We start from the raw sequence: 26917 nt of genomic DNA on the forward strand, positions 1-26917 counted from the left end.
TGCATACAAAATGCAATATGAATAAAAACTGCCTATGATATAAAGAGCTATGAATGGGGCAGAAAACTGACAAATGGAAGATAAAGGTGAGGGATGTGTATCACGAACTGTGTGAACTTTTGTGATTATAGAAGATAGCATAAGAATTGTTCTTTTTCAGATTTTCATATAGTTTTTGCAAGCAAACTATGTGTGGAACCAAATGTTAATTATGAATCAGAGCCTTTTCACATTGCGGTGTTTTTACCAAATAACACTTTTTTTTTTTAAAGTGGTGGGTAAATGGGTAATAGAATGCTTTATTTCCTCTATTGTGTGTCTTATTACAGTATTTACAATGGTTCCCTTTAGGTAGAAAGATTTCTGTTTCCAGAATTAAAGAGAGATGATCTCACTCTCAGTACAGTCAAACCAGATGAATCATTGTTTTCAGAGTATGTGAACAAACTCGAAAAGATCTTTGAGAGCAACATACTTGGTCCACAGAAGTAAGTTTTGGCTGTTAACACCGTTGCCCATCCAAACCCTCAGATTCATAACACTATCCATTTGACTCAAACAAATAGTTTGAGTTGATTTGTTTCTTATTAAAGAGAATCTGCACATTGGAATCTTAGGTTTGTTTTTGTGATCTTCTGTGTTTAAGGTATTTAAACGTGTACAGGAAGTACAGCAATCTTTTGAACAACAATGCACAGCAAGATGTCACGGATTTCTTGAAAGAAAGTCATTCTTTAGAAGCTTTAACAGAGGTAATATGTAACTGGCAACTGCTGCTTGTTCACACAGCAGCTCACACGTCACACTTGACTTCCTAATATATTGCCTAAAGAACTCCCATTCAAATTACTTGTTTTTCCCTTGGGAATACTAGGGAGGTCATCTCAATTTACGTAGCCCCTTACTGTAGGGCTGCTGTGCAAATCTAGAAGGAGCTTTCTTTACAGCCGCCTTCTATGGATTTTGTTGGGTTCTAGTAGAAGTCTGGGAGGCTGCCCAGAGTATTTGGTGAATCTGCATCATGCTGGCCTTTTGACTGTCTTGTCCTTAGTCAGCCCTGTCTACTTTTCCCTCTACATTCCTGAGTTAGCCTCAGGCTAAATACTTCTCAGGCAACTTGTGGTGTTCCTTAATATGGCATATTACTGTGCAAAGCTTTTAGCCCTGGAATCTGTGGATAGAAGACGAGCTCTGGAAAGATTAAAAAATAGTTGTTCCTTCTTCTATTTGAAATATATTATCCATTTGCTGGATGGGAACTGATCAGTTGTTGTTTAGCATTTTTCATCTGTGGACTTTAAGGAAAAATAACAGATGTATTATTTTCCATTTGTAGAAGATTGAGAGCTTAACACAACTGAAAAGAGAGATCGCTTCCATGCATGTCACTGTCCCTCTGGCCATGTTCTGTCTGGATGCTGTGCAGCTGAATGAGGAACTCTGCAATCGGACCCAAAATCTTAAAGATAGATTGATTGAATTTGAAGTGATGGAAAACAGAGAGTTAAATAAAAGGTACATGATATTAGCATGCATTGTTCTTGCTGTCTGTATGGACTGATGCTGTATATCTGTGGATGGGATAACTTTATTCATCTGCTGGGTGTTCTAATGCTGACCAGACGTGCAAGGACACCAAAGTGCATATTTTAAATTATCAGGAACAGAAATACTTGTAAATAAATATCTAATGTAGTCTGTCTAGGCTGTACATAGAGATTAGACTGGAAATATGCCATTGTTCTTTACTCCTTTACTGACCTTCTAGGATTTGGGTTGAGGTCCTTGCTTCCTCTGCTGGTGTCCTGATTTCATATATTGGCAAGTTTAAAGAAAAAAAAAACCCACCAAAAAAGCACCAAACCCACAAAGACCTTGAAAATATAATTTGACTCCAATGTAATGGGATAATCCTGGTTCTGTGGATTAAAAACACCCCACTCCCTGCAAACACCAAAAATCCCCAACAAAAAACGTCACCACCCTTGCAATTAAAGAATACTTCCACAGTGAATGGAGAGAGACAATCACTGTAAAGAAATGATTCAACCCACTTATCTAAAAAGCATCTCCAGGTGGAGATGAACCACAGTCTAGAGGGGCCTCTCTGCCTCCACTTACTGTGGAGGGGATCTAGACAATGAGCTTGTGCCAAACACCTGACATCTGGCAGGCTTGAGTTGGGTTAAATGAACCTTCCCTTTGTGTGCGGCTGCTGTTTGCATGCCTGCGTCTGTATAGATGTTTGCAGTACTGAACTAGATTCTGGAACAAGAAAATGTATTGCTGGGAAGAAGGAAAATAGCAGGATGTTTTTCTTGTCTGTATTTTCTGTTCCCACATACAATATAAAATAAACTTGATTGTTTAATAATTTTTCTCTTTATAACTTTGTTTCATACCACACACTTGATTTTATTGATGTGGGATGATTAAGTGTGCTCTTGCTTACTGCATTCAAACATTTCTTTCTGCAGCAGATTAGGTCTTGAAAAGGAAATTCTAAACCTATAGGAAGGAAACTGTTAATATGCTGTTAATGGTAATTTGGAACCAACTTAGCAATCATTCTATCATATACCAATTCTTGTCAACATAGTAGGACAATATAAAATGGCATCCTTTATAAATGCCTATTTGCTGTGTGTATTCAATCTGAATACCTAATTTATGGAGAAGTTTAATATTCTTGTTTAAAAGACAAACTTCATTAACAAGATCTTGCATCTGTCTTCACTTATGATCCCAGTGTTTTCTTTTTGTTGTAGAATTTGCAATGAATATAACTTAATTGCAGGCAGACTGAGTGACGTGCCTCTGAACACTGAAGAGCTAGTGGAATTTGATGCATACTTAAAGAAATCCAGTGAAGTTACTGTTTTTAAACTGAGACAGGAGGTCACTGAAGCAGCGCACAGACTGGAATTCCTCATGGAGTATGCTGATCTTTCTTGTATGTCTCAATTACAGAATACAAAAGTCTCCATATGAAAATACTTAGATTTTGGGCTCTGCATGCATAAATGTTGCATCTTCTAGAATGCTAATGGAAAGCTCCAAAAGAGACAGAAAGGAAATAAAAAAGAATTTAGTAGAAGCCAAAATGTACCGATGCAGGAAGGAATAGTTAGAGAAATGGCACACAGCACAGACTGCTTTTTTCTGTGTTTTAGAGAATGTCTTAGGCATCATCCGATTAATGTCGTGTAATCTGGTGTTAGACCTCTGCATTATTCAATAAAAAGCCTTCAGTGAAAAACCATCTGAAAAGCTGTGTCTAAAAAGCTCTAGGACAGCTTTTAGGAAGCGTGAGAACTTGCATCTCTGCAGTCAAGTATTAGATCAGTGAAGGCCTTTTGTTGTTTTGCTGTGATGGTTTGCTGTTCTTGGTTAATATAAAGGCTGTTCTCCCAGTTGGAAGAAACATCCGTAGAAGTTGCTTTTAGTTTGCACTTCTATTCAAAGCAAAAATGTGCCATTCAGAGATGCTGTATGTTACTTGCCATACATAAAACCAAAGAGCAGTTATATGAATGCATACCCATTGTAGTGCCAGGATGATCCTTTCTCCTGAAGCAGATCACACTCTGATCAGACAGTGATAGAAATAACTAGGATATACTATGTTTATTTGAATTTATTTCTGATAAAAATTAGGATGCCTATGGAAGCCAGGAGATTTTTCTCTTACATTTTGGACTGAAGTGTTTGCATGCACAGTATTTCATAATTACATATTCTTTGTAGCTGTGTTTATAAGCATGCGTCCTACAGTTAGTTATAATGAGCTAAGTGCACTGAACAAATAGACAAATATGAAGATGGAGATGTCTTCTCATTGTGGTTGTTATGCTCTAACTTTTGTGAATAATTCAGCATTTACACATTGTGGACTAAAGATGGTTTAGAGTTTACTTTTATTATATATATTTAGTTATGAGTAGTCTGTATGCAGTTGAAGGGAATTGGTGTTCTGGTGTTCTTACTAATTTTCTCTGTCCAGCTACAGTCTGACTCAGAGAATTTCACATTCTTAACTTGATTTTAGAGTTTTGCTATCAATCGAACTTGTCTTAGGGAACAATTCTCTTTGCAGGGAAGATAATTCAGCCAGCAGCTTGAAATACGTAGCTTCTCAGACAGCTTATTCCTAAATGTAGTTGTAGCTATTTTGCTTACTCTTCACAACAGCCATTTTATTAGATCATTGGTCAAATGGTAATTTCTTAAATGTAACTATATATTTTTTTTATTTTAGATGATGACATAAACCTGAATAGCACAGTTTTCCATTGGCCTGATCAGATTGAGATAATCTTTGAAAACAGTAGAGATCAGTTGAGCAACAGGAGGAATCATGTAGAGATGGTTTTGCTTGAAAGGTATAGTGTTAAGACATTTTCTTTCACTGGGTATTTTTAAAGAAAAGAAAAATCTCATTATCAGTAAAAGGGATATGATGTCAGAGAAGGAAAATTTGGAAGGGAGCTGAGAAGGTAAGGAGGAAATGTGGTTTACAGTATTATGGAGATTTCAGAAAAACACTGTTGATGAGGGTGGATTAGGATATTCCTATGCTTAAATAGGCCTGAAAAGAGGAATGAAGGATGTTGCTGGAATATTTGTTATACTGTTTAGTACAGCATTACACGTAATTTTGTTTCATTGTTTTCACTCTTTATTTCCTCCACATAGTAAAGGTAGCAAATGTAAGTGAACTAAATCCATTGGGAGGTTTGAAAATGAACTTTGTGTTCTACTACTGTGAACTGCACAGTATTGATATAATTGATTAATGGATTTTCACTGGCATCTATGTTTACTTTACACTAGTATATCAAATTTAATTTGACAGTGCTTGTTATAATTAATAAAACAACTGAAACATGAAAAGGAATGAAACAGAACATCATATTAACTTAGCTGTCTTTATCTCAGGTGTTCTCAGTTTGAGGAAACTCTTGAAGGTTATAATAGAGAAGTAGAAAGCTACAAAAAGCGGGATGTCATGACCATAGAAGAAATGAAGAACAACGCTGAGAAATTTAAAGAGTTAAATAAGAATCTAGATAATGCGCTAAGAGAATTTGAGGTTAGTATTTATTAGTCAAGTATGGAGTGGGTTGCAGTGTGCTGGATGAGCAAAAGTTTGGTTCCTGTCCTGTTTTTTTCAGGATTCTGGCCATATATTGTCAAGATGGCTTTAAAATTTCCAAATTCACAAACATGTGGCAAATACCTTCTTGTCCTGGTATGCATTATGACTGCTGAGTTGAACAGCATATTTTTTGAGGAAAAAAAGTTTAGGGAGTTTTTAAAATTCAAATACTGAATTTCAGTGTTTCCAAGCAGTCAATAGTAGCAGGGTGCTATCCACAAAAACCAGAATTCTTCTGGCAGAGTTGGCAGGAGCAGAATGTTAGGGAGGTGGCATTTTCCCTGAACAGTGGTTTGTGCTACTGGAGCTGGGTTTTCAGTCCTCTGCCTGTCCTCTAATTAAAACCAAATGTTTTTCAACCTTTTGTATCATTTCCAGAAGTTGCCTATAGGCCTTAAATATGTGTTATATCACAGAAAGGGAAGTTTCAGATGCTAGAAGGAAGCTGAAGACCAAGATTCCTAGATTCTGTTCAGGGGTCTCCATCCAGTGTACTGTGTGGTTCTAGGTTAAATAGTTTATCTTAGCTGTGCCTCTGCTGGGAAATGAGAATGGTTACCTTTGAGAGATCTCACAGGCATTGTGAGGCTTAATTAATCTTCTAAATCACAGAGAGACAATGAGATTTCTGCATATATGGAGTCTTAAGAATCAAGATTTTAATTAAGTCCCACTCAAAAGAGAAAATTGAACCAATTAAATGAGTTTAGGATTTAGATAAATTGCTAGTCCTACATATCAACACTCTTAATCTGATTTAAAGGCATCTAGTATATTTGATTAGTGTGTTAACAGCAATGATATGTTGTTATAGGTAGATCAGAATAAGTAATTAAGTTTCTTAATACATGATCACAATGAGGGGTGTATCCACACAATTTAAATGACATGTCAGTCAGCTTAGTGAATACATGAAGTTAAAAACTATCTTGGAATATGGATGTTTAAGTTTCTCTGCTTGCATCTCACATCGAGTGATTAAAAGTTTTATGAAAGGTTTGTTGGCTTTGTAAAAGCACAGACCTGGGACTCAATCTGAATTCAGTGTCTACATTTCAGACAGCATTTCTCTGTGCTTCACCTCCCTACCTGTAACATGAAGAAGGCAATACTTTTTTTTTTTTTTTAAATCTAAATCTTTGCACATTGATATATACTGTAAGGTCTTTTGGACAAAGACAATATCTTACCATGAATAAGCACAGCAGTTAATATCTGTTTTGTGTGGAGCTCCCAGATGTTTCTGTAACAGAAAAAAATAATCACAATTAAAGCCAATTCCTATAAGCCTTTGTGATTGAGGAGCTTACTTCCAGGTTTCAAAGTGCGTTGGTAACTTGTGAACCTTGGCTTCACTGAATGCCATGGTGCATTATCTGTTTCTAAAATAGACAGAGATTTTTAAAATTATTTGAGTAGTAAGAGATACCAACAAATAACTAGGGGAGTTTTCAAGAACACAGTTACCTTATTTATCTAAAATCCAAAGGCCTAAATCTGTAAATCTGGCAGGCTTTATGACACGTGAAAAAATTCTGTTCAATATTACCTATTTAGAAGTTTAAACAACAGTAGGAATTTTTGTTGGAAATAAGGTTATTTTTTCTTTCTCCTAAAAGGCTATTAATAAAGAAGAGGAGTTACTTGAGCGAGAGAAGAGTCAATTTCCTCTACTGCAAACTATAATTGCAAACAAACAACCCTTTGAGCAACTTTGGATAACAGCGTATAATTTCCATACCAAATCTGAGGAATGGATGAATGGTGAGGCTTTGGTGTTTGTTTGATGAAATGTGTCATTTTCAGTTAGTTAAGTAGAAGCTGAAAGGGTTGATTAGTTGTGAGAAAATAATTTTGAAGAAATAAATGCTGTTAAGCAGTGTGAAATACAGTTGTTGACTTGGATTTTGCATTAAGATAATCTTTTGTAACACAATTGATTTCCAGTTAAAGAGGAATGATTATAAATGCCTGTAAATAAACCACCCTGGCAATCTCCTTGTGCTGATGTGCCTGCTGGGCTTTTTTTATACTGTCGTATTCAGGATCTCTCCAGAAGTTGAATGTTGATGAAATTACTGAAGAAATTGGAAATATGTGGAGGACTATGTACAAGCTCTGTAAGAGTTTTCCAGATTTGGCTGGGCCTAGACGCTTAGCAGAAACTATGAAATACAAGCTTGATAAATTTAAACAGCATCTTCCCATCCTGTCAGTTGCCTGCAGTCGTGGAATGAAGGAGAGACATTGGGAGCAGGTACTTTAAACTCTGTTTTAACTGTGAGAGTATTCTACCTCAGAAACTGACAGTTCAAGATATTACTCCATATATTCAATACTGTGAAATGCAGTAGTGGTTCTGTATTTCACAGTAAGAAGGTCCTTTATCCTGTCAGATGATAGATCCAGTTTTGAAATCTGTAATGGTACAGGCAGGAGCTTCTTTGAATTAATAATTTATGGTGGAAAAGTAAATTAGGGGGTTGCATTAATACTTCTTTAGCATTTATTTCTTGCTGTTTGAAAAGTCTGTTACAAACATGCATCTTGATAATAGAGTTTTTTTCTTACTTTATTTTCAGATTAGTGAAATTGTAGGATGTGAGATCAGACCTGATGAAAGTACTACTCTTAAAAACATATTGGAATTTGGACTCTCAAAATATATTGATCAGTAAGAAGCTTACTCTATTCTCTTCTTTTTAGACAGTCACTGTATTTCATATATCAGATACCAAATATTAGTTTGTTTGGGGTTTTTTGTGTGCTGTTAGACCCTGCTGTAAAATCAGCTGTATTTTATCAAGCTACGGATGGAACTGTCAGTTGTTCTTGTGGCACAAAGGCACCAAAAACCAGAGTCATATTCCTAAACCATTTAATTTGCACGTTCAGAATTTTCTGTCTGTATTTATCTCCAAATTAACAGTAATATCTCTAGCTTGGTGAGCCTGAAATTGCAAAAATATTTCCTGAAATAAGAGTCTATGATATTATTAACAAATCCATGTAAAAGATAGTCTGATATGCAACTCTACCTACAACTGCTTATTTTTACTCTTCAGCTATGTTGCAAAAACATTTCAAAGATATATTTCATTTCAATTTAGGCTGGAACCTATTGGAGCAGCTGCAAGTAAGGAGTATTCCTTAGAGAAATCAATGGAGAAAATGAAATCAGAGTGGGTCAACATGCAGTTCAGTCTGGTGAAATACAGGGATACTGTGAGTAAGCACCGAATCACTATATGTAGTTGAAAAGAATTACTTCGATTATGAATACCAATTGAGAAATACTTGAGGGAAGTTACTACTGATTTGTTGTGGCACGATGGAAAGTGGTATCATACCCCAGAGCCTGGGCAAATGTCTCCATTACTATATATCCTTATATTTGGACCTTAGTATCGGATTAACTTGTGATCTCAACATATTCACCCTAACAAATCTGTAAGCCTGAGAGCTTCTGCAGTGTTGTATGGAAACCTGGACAGTAGTGCAATTTTAACTGGCCCAGAAGAAACAAGAAGTCACGTGCAGTCCAAAAGATTGAGTCAGAAGTCACTAGCATCCCTGGCTAGCTTCCCATTCACAAACGAATCTCTCTCTTGACCTTTGAAACAGAGATGTACAGTGGAGATACCATTTCATATCTTCAAACATGTTGCGAGCTTTCTCAAAGCCTTGCATTCTTACCTTCAACCACCATAGAGAAGGGGAAAACGGGAAGCTGAATGAGGGTGGGGTTGAATAGCAGCGAAATAAAGCAACTGCTATTTACCTTATCAAAATATGATGTTTTTACAGAACACCAGCATCCTGTCAGCAATTGACGACATCCAGCTTCTGCTGGATGATCACATCGTTAAGACTCAGACAATGTGTGGCTCTCCCTTCATCAAACCAATAGAAGCTGAATGCCGGGTAAGGAAAAGCTGGTTTGACTGAGCTTGTGTGTCTCACGATACGCTTTCCCTAAGTGCTTTAAGTTATTTTGGCATGATAAGAAGTTATATAGTTTTTAACTGTTTCTAAGAACACACATTCATATTTTTCTTCAAGAGCTTTGAGTTAATGGTTTCCAGACAAAGGTATGCAAAGCTTGCTTCACAGGTAAAGAAATTGTAATTGCATTGCTAATCTAGTCATTATAAGCATGAGTTTTTAGTTGAATGTCTTGGGAATGAGTCAGTTGATTCTATATAGGGCCTGTGAACTGACATTTACTCAGTCTGCGGAATACCGTACTAAGTTTTTATCCTTTCATCGATGATAAGATAACTTAAGTTCTTTGATTCCTCAGTGTAGATTAATTCTTGATACAATTTTCCTTAAATATTAAATGTTTTCATTACAGGCTTGGGAAGATAAGCTGTGTTTAATGCAAGATATTCTGGATAGCTGGTTAACATGTCAGGCAACATGGTTGTATTTGGAACCAATTTTTAGTTCAGAAGACATTATAGCTCAAATGCCTGAAGAGGGCAGAAAGTTTGGGATTGTGGATACATACTGGAAGGACATTATGGTGCAAGTGGTAAGTGCTTGCATTTAATAAATTGTGTAAATTTTTGCACATCTGGTAATATGATTATTACTATCATGAAGATACACTAGCTTTTCTGGAGTTAGATATTTGTATTTAAGTCACCATAGGGTATAATACGAAGTAGAAAATCCTTTAGTAAAGCCCACCAAAATATAGTCTTGCGGTAAAAGGGATAGTTTATATCATTATTGCTTTGAGATTTCTGTAAAGGCTGGATATTGCAGGATGAATTCGAGCTCAAGTAACATTTTAATTCCAAATTTTCTGCCTTTTGTATGGTTAAGTGATCAGAATTAGGTAGAAAGATGATTGATTTTGGAAGCAGGATCTGCTTCCAGAGTTCACTGACAATCTGTACAAAGTCTTCTCTGGATACAATTAGATTTTGCATTAGGCTTTTAAGGTGTACGCATTATTAGAGCAACTCAATGGATTTTTTGTGCATACGATTGTTTTCTAATATGTGGTGGCTTGGTTGTTCAAAACTTTGGTGAATACGTACTGGGATGGTGGTGTGTCAGGATAAGATAATGGGGATAGTAAGTGCAATTGGGTGTCCTCTTCAGTTCCCTATAACTAAGAAGCTGGGTAAGAAGCCAGATATTTAGTGGTAGTGTGAGCTGAGATGTTTGCCAAAAACATTGGGAGTGTGTGATTCTGTGATAAAGATGTTGAAATAATGAATGTAACAAAATAGAAGTTGAGACCTGTCTAACAGCTCCAACTCTGTGAACGATGAAGCCTGTTCTGAAATAGGTGTATCCTTTCAAGTTAAGAGGAGTGTTATCAGAAAGAAAAAATGCGACCTAGATGGCAAGAACAGAGAATAATTGTCATGTATTGTGGCTCTGTTTGACAGAACTTATTTGTGAGTGCAAAAAAATGTAGCAAGCCCAGACACAGGAGCAAGTGCTGAAGATTTTAATTCCTCTAGATATTTCCTTGTTGCATTATTGTCTGTAAAGTTCAACTTGGTAAAACTGACAGTCTGAAAAGAAAAACTATCAAATAATGCATACATATTTAATAACACGAAGGCACGCTACAGAGAACAATATATAGCTTTTTAGCCTCCTGCAGCACGTGTGATTGATGATAACAATTTTAATGTACAAACTTATTGCAACTTTTAGCAGTTTCTGTTGTGTATTTGTTTTTACAAAGGTGAAAGACACAAAGGTACTTGTAGCAACTGAACAACCCAAGATGTTAGACAGACTTCAGGAAGCAAATACTCTCTTAGAAGACATTCAAAAGGGGTTGAATACTTACTTGGAGAAGAAAAGATTATTTTTCCCAAGGTAAATTAATTAAACAGGCCTGTTAGAGACAAAAAGGCATAAGCTCTTTCAAACCGTTTCTACTGAACTGAAAAGTCTCCTTTTATCAACACGTGGCACCCAGTCTCATGCAACAAAAAATGAAAACCTGTTCTTTTCTCCAGACATTCATTTTCCTCAGCTCCAGTTAAATTTGCAATGCCAGGGATAGGCAGAGGTGGGCATGCAAAATCTGTCTAGCACAACGTAAACTTATTATTAGAAAGACATTATTACTTATGGGGCATTTTTGAAGGAACTTGCCACCTTCCCATGGCTGATTTGCAATTTTATCTCTGCCCTGCCCTCTTTAGTTGTGTGAAGGTGTGTCGTACGTAGGAGTTACATATGAGTATGAGGAACAGGATTCTATGTTTTTACAAGGTACCTATTGGCTGCATAGATATATCCGGTCTTTCTTGTGTGAGATGGAGAACCCTTCTTTCTTCCTCTGCATAAAAGGATGGTCATATTGAAATTCTGAAAAAACAGGTGTGATGAGTTTTATAATGTTAAACATTGCTTAAGAAAAGGGATTTGAGATAATAATTTCCTCTCTGTTGTACTAGTGTCCTAAGCAACAATAAAACCAATTCAATCTATCTTGCATTAATAGATTATTAATGATGATTTTCATGATTGGAAAGTGTTCACTAATTGTGTTTTTCTAACAGATTCTTTTTCCTGTCTAATGATGAGCTGCTTGAAATACTGTCCGAAACAAAGGATCCCCTTCGAGTACAACCGCATTTAAAGAAGTGTTTTGAAGGAATTGCTAAACTGGAATTCACAGAAGATCTAGAGATCGTAGGCATGATCAGTTCAGAGAAAGAAATGGTTCCTTTCATAGATAAAATCTATCCAGCAAATGCAAAAGTAATGTATTTTTTCTTACTATATGATACAACATTGATACTTTGCCTACAGTGTATGCTTTTGGGGGAATGAGGTTTAAAACATTTACAATCAGATCATGAAAGGTGTTTAGGAAGTGAGAGTGCAGACTGGTATGCTAGAGAAAAGGATTTCCTACAAAAAGGAGTAAGACTTAATGACCAAGCTTAACTGACCATGCAAGCTGTGATCTGCATTTTTTGTTTTTGCTTATGTGAAACATATCCAGCTGTTTCTTCACCTGCATTGTCTTTAGAGTTAGCTTGATTTACCTGCCTTCAGATAGCAGATAAACTGCAGCCTGTCAGAATTTGGGAAATTTCCACCTTTATTCCTCCCATATACCACACCCAGATCAGAAGAAAGCATATTTAAGCCTAAACACGTTTCAAAGAATTTGTCCTTTAAGAGGAATATAATCAGGAAATGTGTACTGACTCTTAACTGTTTTTCTTTTTTGAAGGGTATGGTGGAAAAATGGCTTTTGCAAGTGGAGGAAATGATGCTGGCCAGTGTAAGACAAGTTCTTCAAGATGGCATAAGAGGATATATCAAGGTAATTATTCCTGAATTCTGGTATAAAATAGATTTCACAAGCAACTGTACATGAACAGGTTGCTCAAATTCTTAACCGGAAAAACATGTTTGAAGCTAAGTGTAAGCCAGCTCTCCTTAGTACCAGTCTGAAGTTTTAACTCTGAATTTCTTGAAGAAAAAGTATCAAAGCTTTCCATGCTGATACTCATTTATTTACAGCATGAGACAAAAGAAATTTGGCGAAAGTAATTGTTATCACTGCCATAATCTAATCTGTTTATATGACTTTCTGTGTCTGGAATGGATCTTTTTGTTTAAGGTTCCTCGGAAAACATGGGTACTTCAGTGGCCTGGACAGGTGGTTATTTGCGTTTCATCCATTTACTGGACAGAAGAAGTGTCTGAGGCTATAAGGAAAGGAGCTTTGCTAGTAAGATTTTCTTCTACCTTTCTATTTCTAAGCATCAAACTTTGATTAATTAATAAAAAGCTCCTTCTAGCGAAGAAGATCCTCCATCAACAACATATTACAGTTTACTCATGCAGCGTGCTTTATTTTCTATTTCCTTTTTTCTTGTGTCTTAGCAGGGGCTTGTTCTCATTTACTTTGACGTATATCAGGAGAAGTCCCACTGAAGGGAATTGTATTGCTTTTTTTCACAAGTGATACTGGTGTAAATAGAAGTACCAAACAAAAAGTGATAGGGTGTTGTTAAACACTATGTATTTTTATTTCTAACTCCTGTCTTTACATGTGAAGCCCCAGGGAAGCGTGCAGGCAGAAATCTCTCCTCACAGAATGGCGCGGTTATTTGTCTGGTTATTGCTCGACTATCCTGGTGATAAAGGTGCAGCAGCCAAGTTTGTTATTTCATACAAGAGACTTTTCTTATGTGATTGTAATGCCTCTTTCATCACAACGGTTTTAAGTATCACTTTATTGAGGCTGATCAAATGCATGCTGAAGTAATGGCAATAATTTCTGATTAATTCAGTGGGCTGTTGTCTGATCCTAATTGAGCTAGTGGGTGAGGATTTATTCGGGGTTTAATTCTGTCACCAGAGTGTTTGGGCTGCTTTTTAAATGTGGAAATAGTAAAGTTTTAATATACATTTTAATGTTAGCTCTTTATTTCTGTATCCTTACTGAATATCTTAGGTTTAACTTGCCTGTATTGTTTAATACCAGTTGAAGATCTTATTCCACATATCCAGTCAGAACAGTCAGAACAGAAAATATTTATTGCTTTCAAAGAAAATACCCTGAACAATCCATAGGTTAAGAAAAATGAGAAGGAATCACAAAACAGTGAATCACAGAATATAAGGGACCTCTGGACATCATGCAGCCCACCCCCTGTTGAAAGCAGGGCCAACTAAACGAGGTTGCTAATGGACTTGCTCCAGTACGCCCGTGCCTGTCTTCTGTGGGGGAGCTGAAAACTGACACAGCACTCCAGATGTGGTGTCAGCAGTGCTGGCTAGAGAGGAGGGATCACCGCCCTTGACCTGCTGGTAAAGCTCTTCCTAATGCAGCCAAGTGCTGTTGCTCTTCGTTGCCTTCAGGGCCACAGCGATGGCTTATGTTTGACTTGTTGTCCACCAGCATCCAGGTCCCGTTCAGCAGAGCTGCTTTCCAGCTGGTTGGCCACCAGCAGGTGCTGCCACATGGGGTTATTCCTTGCCAGATACAGGGCTTTCCACTTTGTTGAACTTCATGTCTGCCTATTTCTCCAGTCCGTTGAGGTTCCTCTGGATGGCAGCACACCACGGAGTGGTCTATCAGCCACTCCTCCCAGTTTTGTGTCATCTGTAGACTGGCTGAGGGTGCGCTCTGTCCTATTGTCTAGGTCATTAATGGAAACTTCATTAATCTTTCATTTCATTAAACTTTCTCATTTAATAATGAGAGAATAATTTAAAATTGTTTAAAGTTAGGAGACTCTTAGATTTCTATTAATTTTATTAATTTACAATTTACTGCCAATTTACAGAAGAAATCTAATCTAAATTTATCCAACAGAGAGAATCTGCTCATCTCCTGTCGTAGAATCTTGTCATTTCTGTTAGGAAGAAAGATAAGACTTTTGCCTACACTATTTTCAAGCCATAAAGCTTTTTGAAGTGTTCATAATAAAATAAAATGCCAGTGTATGAAAGAGAATTTTAAATGTTTGTGTAATGCCAGGACTTCCATTATTATGTTTTGTTGGAAGGGCTGTCTCCAATGACTGCACCCATGCTAGGAACTCCTAGCTACAGCATGACGTTACTGCCTGTGTTCTGTTTCTGTGACAGGATTTCTTGGAGAAGAGTAATCTACAAATTGGGGACATTGTTGAGTTAGTGAGAGGAAAGCTGTCCAGTGGAGCCCGGCTGACACTTGGAGCTCTTACTGTCATTGATGTGCATGGTAAATGTGCAGCTGCTGGTACTCTTGTTACATCTGGGGCAGTGCTGCTGTCGTTAGTTGGGTGAACTATTGGAAAGAGGCAGCTAAAATGCTTTCTCTAACTTTGAACAACCTTTACAGAGTTACTGCACAGTGTATCTCCCATCTACTGTTCTAAATTAAGCTGATTCCCTATGCAAAACAGATGTAGATTCCTCCTAACATGAAAGCCAGGCTACTACTACTCTAAATATTGATTTACTCTTACATAGCTGTAAGTAAATGTTAGTTTACTTATATGTTGTTTTAAGTAAACTAACATAGTAGAAGTGTTTAGATTTTTCAAATAACCTGTCTCTTACCTGCAGCTCGTGATGTGGTTGCAAAATTGGTTGAAGACAAAATCACAGATCTGAATGACTTCCAGTGGATTTCTCAGCTGAGATACTACTGGGAAGAGAAGGATGTAATAGTGCGAATGATTACAACAGAAGCCAAATATGGTTATGAGTATCTAGGCAATTCTCTACGTCTGGTTATAACCCCACTAACAGATCGATGTTATAGGTAAAGCCATCCTGTCTATGAATAATGTTTTCATATTTTGTATTGATCTGTATTTACTTCGATTTGTTGTAGTCAATAATTGCAGGAACCTCAGCAGCCTGATTTTCCTGTAGATTTTGGAGGCAAATTTTATACATCTTCTTTGCCCAGATATGATAAAATATTTACAAGGCATAGGTTTCTACACCAGTAGAGTAATAGTCTCTGTTGTATCCAAGAATGTGCTTCTAATAAAAGCTGGTAGCTCATGGTACTGGAACTGCAAAGAACTCTTCAGTAGTACTGGTCAATTAATTTCCTTGAAATAAGACACAGGTAGGGTATGCCTGCCTTTAAACTAAATGAGGTAATTATAGAGCCCTTCACAGCTGTTTGACTGCAGTTAGCGTCCTGTTCCACTTGCAAGAGGTTGAAATGGAAATACTCATGCCCCAAGGCTGAGGTATTCCAGGGATTTGGTATTTCACTTCTTGTGAGCCCTGGAGACACAGGTCATCTCAGCAGGTAATTTTAGGTCTAAGGTTTAAAGAGTTTTCTTTATAGTATCTCCAGGCAAATACATGGAGAGGATGTAAATATTTCATTTAAGCACTGAGCTGTGAACTCACCATCGTGTAGAAGGCACTTGTAGTAGAGTGCCTACGTTAATGCCTATGCTGGCAAATGCTTAATCTTCTGACATTCACAGTGGTGTTGAGAGCCATGTGGCTGGTGCATTAGCTGTAAACTGGGGTGGTTGTCATTAGCATTAGCTCAATCTAAACTAAGACTATGCAGTCAGCTGTGCCAGATGTAGTTTCAGTGCAAGCAATGAGCAAGCAGACTCTATTCAGCACAACTTAACAACTGTTTTTAGTGGCAAAGCCTTTGAATGAGTAGGGCACAGGTAAATAGGTTTCAGGGGAACCTGTATAGGAAACTACTTATCCATCCCTTCAGAAACAAACTGCCATTAAAGATTGCTATTTCTAATGCCTGTGTTGCTGTTTATGTAGGACATTAATGGGTGCCTTGAAGTTAAATCTTGGTGGTGCTCCAGAAGGACCTGCAGGGACTGGCAAAACAGAAACAACAAAAGATCTAGCAAAAGCACTAGCTAAGCAGGTACCAAAATGCAAACTTTTTCCCTTTGCATTGTTTATGCTTGAATATGTAGATATTTCTTGAAATGCCATTCTTAAGTGAGTACTGATTGTTCTGTATGTATTCGTTATTCGCATAAATAGTTGGTAAGCAGCACACTTTTAGGGCTGTGTCTATATGGCATCCTTGTCTTGTAATCCAAAATTAGCAATAATAATCCCTTCCCATTTTAGATGCTAAGAATTTTATAGTGAACTTTGTGTTAATACCGAGAGATGTTCTCTGTGTGTTTTTGTTCTAGTGTGTGGTCTTTAATTGCTCCGATGGTCTCGATTACAAGGCAATGGGGAAGTTCTTCAAGGGGCTGGCACAATCTGGTGCATGGTCCTGCTTTGACGAATTCAATAGAATTGAGGTAACATTTTAACTCTGACAAATAAAATGATAAAGCTTTAATTTAAGACACAAGAAGTTATAGATTTAGACATGACAGCATTATTACCAATTTTCTACTTTTATTTGTGGTATAGCCTTTTTGTTTCGATAATCACTGACTAGGTACTCAGCTACTAGGTACTCAGCTGCTTGCTGGAGGAGCACATGCCTACTTGTGCCATGTTGCAGAAGTCTTGTGTTCTGGATTATTTTAGCTGAAAAAATTGTTCCTGTGCAATTTCCGCTTTTGTACGTGACGCTCATTTGTTGGGAAAGAACTGTCCTTCTCTTCTCCTTGAGAAATCAAGCTACAGCTGTGGGGCTGTGAAATCTATGTTCAGCACAAGGCAGATAAATCCCGGTGGAGGGATTCCTGTGATGACTAGCTGAGTGTCACTAACTGAATGACCTGGTTAACGAGCTGTGTAACCAGACATGTCTAATCCCCTCCTTAGTCTTACTCTGATTTTTTATTTTTTTTTAATTTGGTCACTGACTTTGGATAGCTTTTATTGTTATTTTGATGGAGTTAGATTTAAGTAAATACTAGTGGAAATTCCATGAAGATCTATTTTGTACGTTTTAGTATCCTTAACAACTTAATTTCTCCATTTGTCTGCTGTAACTTGTTTTTTAATGCATTTAAGTGTTAGCATTCTCATCTTCCAATATTCTGTTACCTTGATACTTCAAAGCACTGAGGAGTGGCCCTAGGCTGCCTTAGCCATTCTTTACATTTACCCTCAATTTGGAGCATTGAGTGAATCAGTCTTACTGAAGAGCCTAAATTCTTTATCTGAGGTGACAGGAAAGTGCTTTTGGAGGCCTCCAGAGGGAGTTCCTGTCCGCCTAATTTAGATGTCGACATTCAGGCAGATGATATTTCCCTTGGGAGGCTTTTAGAAGCCTCTGTTGATCTGTCTAAGTTGGTTGAGGAGGGATGGTGGGCAATGACTTTCAGAAGATTGCTTCAATAGACAGCTCAGCTTCAATATTTAGGCTCAGACACAGGGTGATTTTCACCTGGAGGAATGCAAATATAGCCGTGAAAATATATAAACAAAACCATTTTATATTGTTTCCAAGTGTCTTATGTTTTCCAATCTGTTCTGTCTGTATTAGGTTGAAGTGTTATCTGTAATTGCACAACAGATACTTAGCATCCAGCAAGCTATTATTCGCAAACTCAAAACATTCATCTTTGAAGGGACAGAGATCTCTCTTAATCCTACATGTGCTGTGTTTATCACGATGAATCCTGGGTATGCTGGACGGGCAGAGCTGCCTGACAATCTGAAGGTAAATCTGGAATCCTGGTTTCCTGTAGAAATTAAACAGAATTTGCACCTTCTGTTCTATTGTACTAAGACAAGGAAGGCAACAATCAAATAATACACTGATAACCCATTCAGCTATATTCTGCTGTGCTTTTTGCTAAGTTTTAATAAGTATTTAGGATTGTACAAAATGCACAGATGAAAGTTCTCAGTCTAATCATGCTGATACCAGTTCACAGCTTTAACTGTGCTTTCTCCAAGTGGAAATTCTCCTGGTTTACAATGGCTTGGTGATCCAAATCCCAATTTAAATTTATTGTAACTTTGCAAGTTGCTGAGACACTGCAGAGAGACTGATATGGTCCTAGTTCTTTTCCTAGCATTGCCACAATTTTTTGCATGCCCTTTTAAAAGACATTAATCACACCATGTGCTAGTTTGTATATTATGAAAGTGAGATGAATGACACCTCCCTTTTCCTCTCTTCATAGTTCTTTAGGATTGTGACTCTTTCTAAACATTTGTTCCTACAGTGCTTAGCACAGACCTCTTGAACCTCTTGATGAGATAGGACTAGAATAGAATAGAATTCTAATGCATAGATTTCAAATGATTCCTAAAGTCATGAGAAAGGAATAGAGAGTATAGAAGTTCATGAATTTATGGAGAGATACTATTCTTACAAAACAGGCACAAGTGATTACTCTGTTCCATAGTCTAAGCTTATATTTTACTTTTGTTCTTGCAGGCACTGTTCCGAACAGTTGCCATGATGGTTCCAGATTATGCTTTGATTGGAGAAATTTCACTTTATTCAATGGGATTTTTGGACTCTCGGAGGTAAGATGTGCTGAATTTTCCACTTCAATTGAGTCTGATATACCTCATTACTCTGTAAAACATATATGTGTGTTTGAGGCATATAACTCTAAAAGGCTGTCCATGTTCTGTTTCACCAGAAAGTACTTTTTAATCTCCTGCTTTATCATCAATTCTCATTTACCACCTCATGTTGACGGACGTGCACTTCTACACATCATACATTTGGACAATGTATCATAATATCAAACCGAGTTCCTAATGGGCACACACGTTCTCTGGCATGGCAAAATCTACAGTTTTGCTTCCTAGGTGTTTTGGGCCATCTTGTCAGCTGATATGTCTGATAATCACCGCAGTTATTTTGTGTATGTAGGTACTTAAAGTATTTTTGTTGCATGGTGAGCTATTTTCATTCTACATTTTAATATCTGCAGTCTTGCCCAGAAAATTGTTGCCACTTACCGTTTGTGCTCTGAGCAACTGTCATCGCAGCATCACTATGATTATGGAATGCGTGCTGTTAAATCTGTCCTAACAGCAGCAGGCAACTTAAAACTGAAGTACCCAACTGAAAATGAAAGTGTGTTGTTACTTCGGGCTTTGCTGGATGTTAACTTGGCAAAATTCTTGGCACAGGATGTGCCATTGTTTCAGGTAAGCTATCTGGCTGCTGTGTTTAAGTTTTGTGATGATGAGGTCCATTATAATAACCTATAGAAACGGGTTGTTATCTTTAATTTAGAACAGTTTGATCTAGATGCTACCGTACTAGTGTAAAGTTATTTCAGTCCACTGATCTGGATGCGCTCTTTGGTTCTGTTAGTATTATTTTGAAAAACAAACTCTCAGTGGTGTCTTTTAAGTTATTCCATAAAATGTTTTATAAGATATCTTGCTAAAAGTCACTTTGTGCTATTTCATTTGTGGAAACCATTCTTCGAAGTTTGCATTCTGGCTTCGTGCTGCAAAACAGATGTGGACAACTAAATTACAGTCAATTAGAAATTTGCAGTCAGAATGAAAATGATGAAGTTTCTGTTTACATGCTGCTTTAATAGAAAATAAAGACTATGTTAAGCTACAAAGCAATCAATATTAAAGACCTAAAAGCTAGGGTACAAGCACACATAGAGTCAGGGCTCTGAAGTTTCAGAACACATGCCCTTCTATTTAATCACTGAAATTCTTTCTACCACTTTCACATCCTTTCCTGTAATACTTTTTGGGGGAAATCTGTGGAATGTTAAGCTTCCTCTTAAAATATCAGCGTGTGTATGAAAAGTGCAGGCACTCATTTCTGTCTCATGCCTAGAGAATACTTCTGTGGCCACATTTGCCTAGAAGGTAGTTTAGTCCAGCTGAGGACATTTCTTCTTAAGCTCCTGTTATCTGTGCGAATATTGGTTTAGTTGTAGACTTTTATGCTTTGGGAATTTTCCCATTTTGTAATCTGTGTTTAAATAGTGTTCTATTCTGTCTTTCCTTAAGGGCATCATATCTGACCTGTTTCCTGGAGTGATTCTTCCTACACCAGACTATGACCTATTTGTCGAGGCACTAACTGAAAATATAAAAAAAATGGATCTTCAACCAGTTCCATGGTTCACTGGAAAAATTATTCAGGTTTATTTTCACATACTTACTTCTGGGGAAGGAGAGCATGAGAGCAGAAACACTTTTCATTCACTGTGTGTCATGAATGAATAGCTAATAGTTTCCATGATCAATTAATAGAATATTACAAATTGCGTATTCTTACTGAGTGAAAATCATAGAGTAAAAACCTGCTATGCTCCTAGTGATCTTTTTAATTCAGTCAGACTGTGAAGGAGCTAATGTGTGCAGCCACATCATAGGTGTTATGGTTCAGGATAGAAAATTAAATTACTAGCAGAGGCAGTGCGCCTAGTGAACAGACCTCTGGACTGGGAGTCAGGCCCTGTCCCAGTTCTGCTCAGTCTCCTTGAGAAGACTTGACAGAGGTGACATTTCTTACTCTTCCTCATGCTTCACCTCCAGCTCTGTGTTCCCATTGTCTCCCATTTACTAGTATTAGTGACCTTTTAAAGAATGCTTAACTCTTCTCTTTTTTTTTTTTTTTTTTTTTTTTTTCCTTGTGAGTAGTGCAGCCTAGTGACAGTATAATGGCAAGGGCAGAAATGTGTGGCCTGGGGCAGGATCATGAGGGGGCCCTCCAACAGCAGTTCGGTCTTTATGGCTTATGTTCAGACTTGGCTTATGCTGCTTTGCAAACCGTGCTTTATCTTTCATTTAAATAGGGGTAATATTAACTGGTTAGGAATTTAAGCTAAACCAGAAAATATCAGCCTTAACCTGAGATTAAAAAACCAAAAATCGTCGTAGGGGTTCTTCTTACAGTTCTATTTGAAGGTGATCTGTTTGAAGGCTTTGACTTGAGTTCTGGCAAGATCTTGTAGAGTGACCAATGAAGTTACTGCTCTCGCAGTCCAAAGTCAGCGTCTGTGGGACCAGCCATGTGACAGATCCTCAGAACTCTAGTTTCAATCCCTTTGTGTTAGCTTCACTGGTAACCATTGGTTTCAGTGTAGGCTTTTGTGCTGGGCTGTGATCTGCAGTGTCTGGTTAGTGCGCTCGCACCCTGTGCAATGATGCTGTAACAGCTGAGGGATGAGATTTAGCAAGGAGAAAGTCTGGGGCAATGAATTCTTAAATTATGTAAGTAAGACTTTCCATAATAATATGACTGCCTTCTGATTTGGGTTAACGCTTCAGTCAGCCTTAATAGAGTGCAGGTATTTGGCTGATGTTTTGTCCTGTGGCATCTGAGTGCTGGAGAGAGACCTCTAGTTTTATACACATACTGCTTGCTTTTGTGGTATTGTAAAGAGTCGATCTTGTCACTGATACAGATATACGAAATGATGCTGGTGCGCCATGGTTTCATGATTGTTGGAAGTCCTTTGAGCGGGAAAACCTGTGCGTACAAAGTGCTCGCTGGAGCCCTTGGTGATTTGTGCGCAGGTAATGTTGTTCAGTCACAAACTTCTCATTAAATGAAGTTAATTCTATGACTAATGTTTTTCCTTTGCAGAGAGATGCCCAGGTTGTTAATTGTCCTATATTCTGCTTCTGCTGGAAGTATTTTTGTCTCCATTTACTGGAATAGTAAAACATACTAATGTGCTTATGCTTTTATGAATTTTGTTAAGCACTGTATTTGTGCAGAACACTCTTCAAAAAAACTAGCTATAGGGAGATTGTAAGTAGCTCCCATAAACATATAAAATCTGTTCTGCTCTGCTTTTTCTTTTTTTCCTGTGCTTTTACACGTAGGACTTTGTAGTTTCCTTGTACGAGTAATGGAATTTCTTATTTACTGCTACCTAGCTGCCAAGTGTCTGGGTTTTTTTTGCCTTGGGCAGCTAAAGTAGGATCCTCAGGAATCTTCTTGTTCTATACTTCAGTTGTTGAATGAAACTAACCTATCAAATTCTCAAGCTCATCTATTGGTCTTTTTACACAGCAAAATCCATGGATGAATTTGCTGTTGAATACAAAGTTATTAATCCCAAAGCAATTACTATGGGACAGTTGTATGGCAGCTTTGATCCTGTAAGCCATGAGTGGACAGATGGAGTTCTTGCAAATGCCTTCAGGGAACAAGCATCTTCTACCACAGATGATCGGAAATGGATTATTTTTGATGGCCCAGTGGATGCAGTTTGGATAGAGAATATGAACACTGTGCTGGATGACAATAAAAAGGTAATTTTTTGCAGTAACCTTGTCCTTGAATATACATGCCTCATTTCAGTGGTAGCAATATTGTTATCATGTTAGTCAAAGGAGGTGTGAGACTCAGGAAAGGCTGATATGCTTAAAAGCATTGCTTTTTTCCCCAATTGTATGAGTGGGTTTAGTAGATGGTATTAAGCTGTTACTTCTTTCTAGAAGCCTTGTCGTCTTCCTAGTTTATTGAAATGAGGTTGCTCACTGAGGCTTTTTTATTGACCCTTTTAAGAAACTGAAATCCATAAACTCAGTTCTGTAACTGAAAACTGAACTTGCTTAAATTACTTAGTGAATAAATTAACTAAAAAAACCGCTGCAGGTCATAACTGCTTTTCCTTGCAGAGTTATTTAAAGATAGAGCATTGTTCTCTGTGTCTCTTCAAGCCATTACAGTAACACGTGGAAAAGTTGAGACAAGGTCAGAAAATACCATGTGTTGTAAGAATACGAATGAGTGAATGAGGAGTGACAACAAGTAGAACGTTCAGTGATTTTTATGACAGGCATTGCTTTGAATGAATGATCAGCACTGACATGACTAGATCATGTTTACGTGATGCTCTTCTTCTAGCTCTGCTTAATGAGTGGTGAAATAATTCAGATGAATTCAAAAATGAGTTTAATCTTTGAGCCGGCAGACTTAGAGGAGGCATCTCCAGCAACTGTCAGCAGGTAATGTGAAAGCATTTGCACTTGAACTGTCCCACCTTGCACATCTATTCCTGTACCATAGTTGGTTGTTCTTCCCAGGTGTGGTATGATCTACATGGACCCGCAACAGTTAGGTTGGAAGCCACTGAAGGATTCCTACATGAAAACACTGCCTCCAAACCTGCAGGAAGAACACCGAGAGCTGGTGCGAGACTTCATTTTTTACGTAGGCCTAATATAGAAGATTAACTTTAAGGTGATGTTCACACTTTGCCCGCTTGAAGGCATGCATGCAGAATCAAAACTTTTTGAAGTACTTTCATGATTTAGAGGGTCCCAGGTCTCCTAGAGGCTGTTGTAAATTATTTTGTAGTGATGAATGTCAAATGTCATTGCAAGGAAAGTGCCAGAGAGCTGGAGATGCCATGGGTATTAGAAATGCAATGTGGGAAAAAACTGGAAGACTCGAATGTTTTGAACTCATCCTTCTTCTGTCTAAGACATCTAGAGTTAAGCTTGAGAAATGCTTGTAATAATATTATCATTAACAGCTTGATCTTCAAAACCATAGTCATCTCATGAACCCTTGCTAAATAGTCTTTAGTATACTGAATTGCTTGCATGAATGAGAGCTTTGCGTTGTGTATTGTACTATATCTTCACCTACTTTTATTTGCATCTACAATGTTGGTGGGAATCAGCTTTTAATCTTACCAAAATTAAAATTCCCTTTTATTGGGCATTAAAATCTAGTAAAAGAATCAGAATAACATCTGTCCACAATAGGATCGGAGCTGGAGAAAACTCTGTGTGATTTGACAAGACCCCCTTTGAGTTTTTGCTGGAAATTGAGACCAAATTAAAAAGAAGTACTAAGACTAGAAGAGCTCTTTATTGACAATTTTCATAGTTCATCAAAGCAAAATACTTATTCCTTAACCAGCAGATAGTATGATCCTTTAGTGCATCTCCTTGTGTACTAGTCCCTGGGAAAAGGCTAGGTCGTGATTCCTCTCCTGTTTTCCTGCTTGGAGCAGATACGCCAGCCATGGTCATTATGTGCCTGCGTGCTGTGGCATTCCTGCAGGTACCAGTCAGGTCCAGCTTTCTGGAATTTCTGCTGTGGCACAGTGTCTGTGCTGGGCCCTCAGCAGGGGCCTGTCCTTTTCAAGGGAGGATGAAGCCCTTATCTCTGTTTCTATTGGAATTGTTTTGTGGGTGCCTAAGCAAAGCAGCGGTCTCCCTAGGCTGAGCTGCTGCTCTTGTGTCTGCATTAGTAACTGGGTAATAAAATTCCCGCTGAAAACTTACCTGTGGTAGAAGCAACTTGTTTTCACCGTCAGATAATGACTGTGTGGCTTTGATTGCCTAAGTACTGCCTCACACAGGTCCTTTCCTGATCTCCCCTTGGCCAGCTTGGAGAATTTCTGATGCCTTATGATTTACTGAGAGAGAATTGAGGGACAGTGGGAAATGTGGCAACTCCTGCATTGTTTTAAAGCCATTTCCTTTTCTCCTGGTAGGTCAATGACATGTTTATGTGGCTAGTCCAGCCCTGTTTAGACTTTATTCACCTTCATTGCAAAGCCATTGTACAAACGTCCTCTATTCATCTGAGTTACAGCTTGATGAAACTCTATACTTGTCTGCTTGGTAAGTACCCTACGCCTTATTCTTTTTATTTCAATTTTTCTTTTTTTCCTGTTGTGTCCCATGACAAGGTGCAGGTTATTAGATGCAAGGAAATACCAAAGGAATTCCTTACTGTTGAGATCATATAACACAAGTTCTTTCTCGCTGATCAGTATTAATAATAGTTCTTTGACTAGCATACACAACTTTCACATTTGGATATTTGTCATTACATTTGTCATTACAAAATGGAACATGATCTTGTGAGTGTATTCCATGTGTTTTGCTTGCTGTTAGCTAGCATCTGAAGAAAAAAATTAGGACCCTTTGTCAGTATTTTTTCTTCACATTTATTTTTATTTGTAAACAGTATTTTACACAGACAGTATCCTCGCTCTGTAGATTGGCTTTGTTCCACTGAAGACAATGCTCTAAGTTTGTCTTGGAACACTTTTGCAAAAATGCATTTTGGATTGGGATTTATGGTTATTACTGGCATTTAACTAAAATTCAAAATATATGTTTTAGATGAAATAAAGCAATCTGAGGAAGAGGAGAAGGAAGGCATGTCTAGTCAGCAGATCATCTTGTGGCTGCAGGGGCTTTTCCTTTTTGCTTTGGTTTGGACAGTTGGTGGGATCATCGATGCAGACAGCAGAAAGAAATTTGATTTGTTTTACCGCAACTTGCTAATGGGAATGAATGATGAAAGCCCACGCCCTAAAAGTGTGAAGCTTACCAGAAACAATATCTTCCCAGAAAAAGGTGCTTGTTCATAACTGTACTTGCCTGGCCTTTTATAAAGTGGTAAGAAAAGTCGGCGCTTTAAGGGAGAATAGAGTGCCTGGCAGATGTTAAGTCTGCAGCAGAGCCACCGTCTGCCAAGCCTTGGGCTGCACAGTTGGGTGTTCTTTCCTGGCTCTTTTAACCAGGAGTAACATATGCCTCATGTTGTACTCAAACAATGTAGCTGAATCTGACCTAAAGTAATTTGGTGATGATGGCAGCGGCAGGGTGAGGGTATCTCATATACTAGAAAGCCTTTGTTATCTCAGTGTTGGACGTCTCACACTAAAATGATTGACGATTGTTTTTATTCTTTAATTGGTGGGTTTTTTACATTGTGTGTTTCAATTAACAGGGAGTGTTTATGACTTCTATTTTTACAAGCATGGCAGTGGGCAGTGGAACATGTGGACGGAGTACGTCACAAAAGAAGAGCAAGTTATCTCCCCAGGGGCTAAGGTTCATGTTGATATCTTTCATTCTAGAAAATAATTATTTGACTAAATGATTTAGAGGTGTAAATCAACTACCTTAGCCCGCTCTGATTCTGCTATATTAGGCTGTTTAATGTTTGGTCTGCAACATTTCATTAATCTCTGTAGGCTCCTTTTCATGCTTATGTGTTAATTCTGGTACTATCAATATTGAAAGTTCAGCACTGCAGGTGAATGTGGAGCTCTGAGGTTGGCTGGTGGTTAAAATTTTTGGTTCTGCTTTTGTCTCTGTAATAGCATCTGATGTTGGGGAAATCATGGTAGGAAAAAGCCAAAGCCTGAATTTCCATTCCTTCCTTTTTGTTTTCTGTGGTTGATATTGTGATATTGTGGTATGAATTAATTGGAGAAAGTAAGCAAAGAGACTCACTACTTCTTTGGGATATGGAGAGCAGTGTTAAGAGTCCTGGATCCCCCCAATTTCCAAGTAGGGGCACTCACATTTTGAACGGCAGCTGTGAAGTCAAGAGAAGTGTAGCATAGCAGAGATCGGCAGGAAGTACCTGTTCTGCAGATGAAATGTCAACATAACTTAAGTGATGTTTGT

At 37.8% G+C, this 26917-nt stretch overlaps 1 protein-coding gene across 1 annotated transcript in view; it reads left to right on the forward strand.

Annotated features, from left to right (window-relative positions):
• DNAH3 (dynein axonemal heavy chain 3) overlaps nucleotides 1-26917 on the forward strand; it is a 63984-nt gene that overhangs the window by 15980 nt on the left and 21087 nt on the right. Inside the window, exons 12-42 of the mRNA XM_054842854.1 lie at nucleotides 352-488; nucleotides 647-752; nucleotides 1337-1515; nucleotides 2769-2953; nucleotides 4259-4382; nucleotides 4939-5092; nucleotides 6778-6922; nucleotides 7204-7415; nucleotides 7741-7832; nucleotides 8269-8383; nucleotides 8966-9082; nucleotides 9516-9695; nucleotides 10872-11008; nucleotides 11701-11902; nucleotides 12384-12476; nucleotides 12777-12887; nucleotides 14756-14870; nucleotides 15218-15416; nucleotides 16412-16520; nucleotides 16801-16914; nucleotides 18057-18233; nucleotides 18960-19051; nucleotides 19468-19687; nucleotides 20522-20656; nucleotides 21925-22036; nucleotides 22539-22780; nucleotides 23379-23479; nucleotides 23558-23663; nucleotides 24982-25111; nucleotides 25619-25855; nucleotides 26232-26335. Coding sequence (XP_054698829.1) covers nucleotides 352-488; nucleotides 647-752; nucleotides 1337-1515; nucleotides 2769-2953; nucleotides 4259-4382; nucleotides 4939-5092; nucleotides 6778-6922; nucleotides 7204-7415; nucleotides 7741-7832; nucleotides 8269-8383; nucleotides 8966-9082; nucleotides 9516-9695; nucleotides 10872-11008; nucleotides 11701-11902; nucleotides 12384-12476; nucleotides 12777-12887; nucleotides 14756-14870; nucleotides 15218-15416; nucleotides 16412-16520; nucleotides 16801-16914; nucleotides 18057-18233; nucleotides 18960-19051; nucleotides 19468-19687; nucleotides 20522-20656; nucleotides 21925-22036; nucleotides 22539-22780; nucleotides 23379-23479; nucleotides 23558-23663; nucleotides 24982-25111; nucleotides 25619-25855; nucleotides 26232-26335 — 4482 coding nt within the window. The remainder of the gene's footprint in view (nucleotides 1-351; nucleotides 489-646; nucleotides 753-1336; nucleotides 1516-2768; nucleotides 2954-4258; nucleotides 4383-4938; nucleotides 5093-6777; nucleotides 6923-7203; nucleotides 7416-7740; nucleotides 7833-8268; nucleotides 8384-8965; nucleotides 9083-9515; nucleotides 9696-10871; nucleotides 11009-11700; nucleotides 11903-12383; nucleotides 12477-12776; nucleotides 12888-14755; nucleotides 14871-15217; nucleotides 15417-16411; nucleotides 16521-16800; nucleotides 16915-18056; nucleotides 18234-18959; nucleotides 19052-19467; nucleotides 19688-20521; nucleotides 20657-21924; nucleotides 22037-22538; nucleotides 22781-23378; nucleotides 23480-23557; nucleotides 23664-24981; nucleotides 25112-25618; nucleotides 25856-26231; nucleotides 26336-26917) is intronic.

Source organism: Grus americana, chromosome 15 (assembly GCF_028858705.1).
Source record: "Grus americana isolate bGruAme1 chromosome 15, bGruAme1.mat, whole genome shotgun sequence".
Classification (NCBI taxonomy): domain Eukaryota; kingdom Metazoa; phylum Chordata; class Aves; order Gruiformes; family Gruidae; genus Grus; species Grus americana.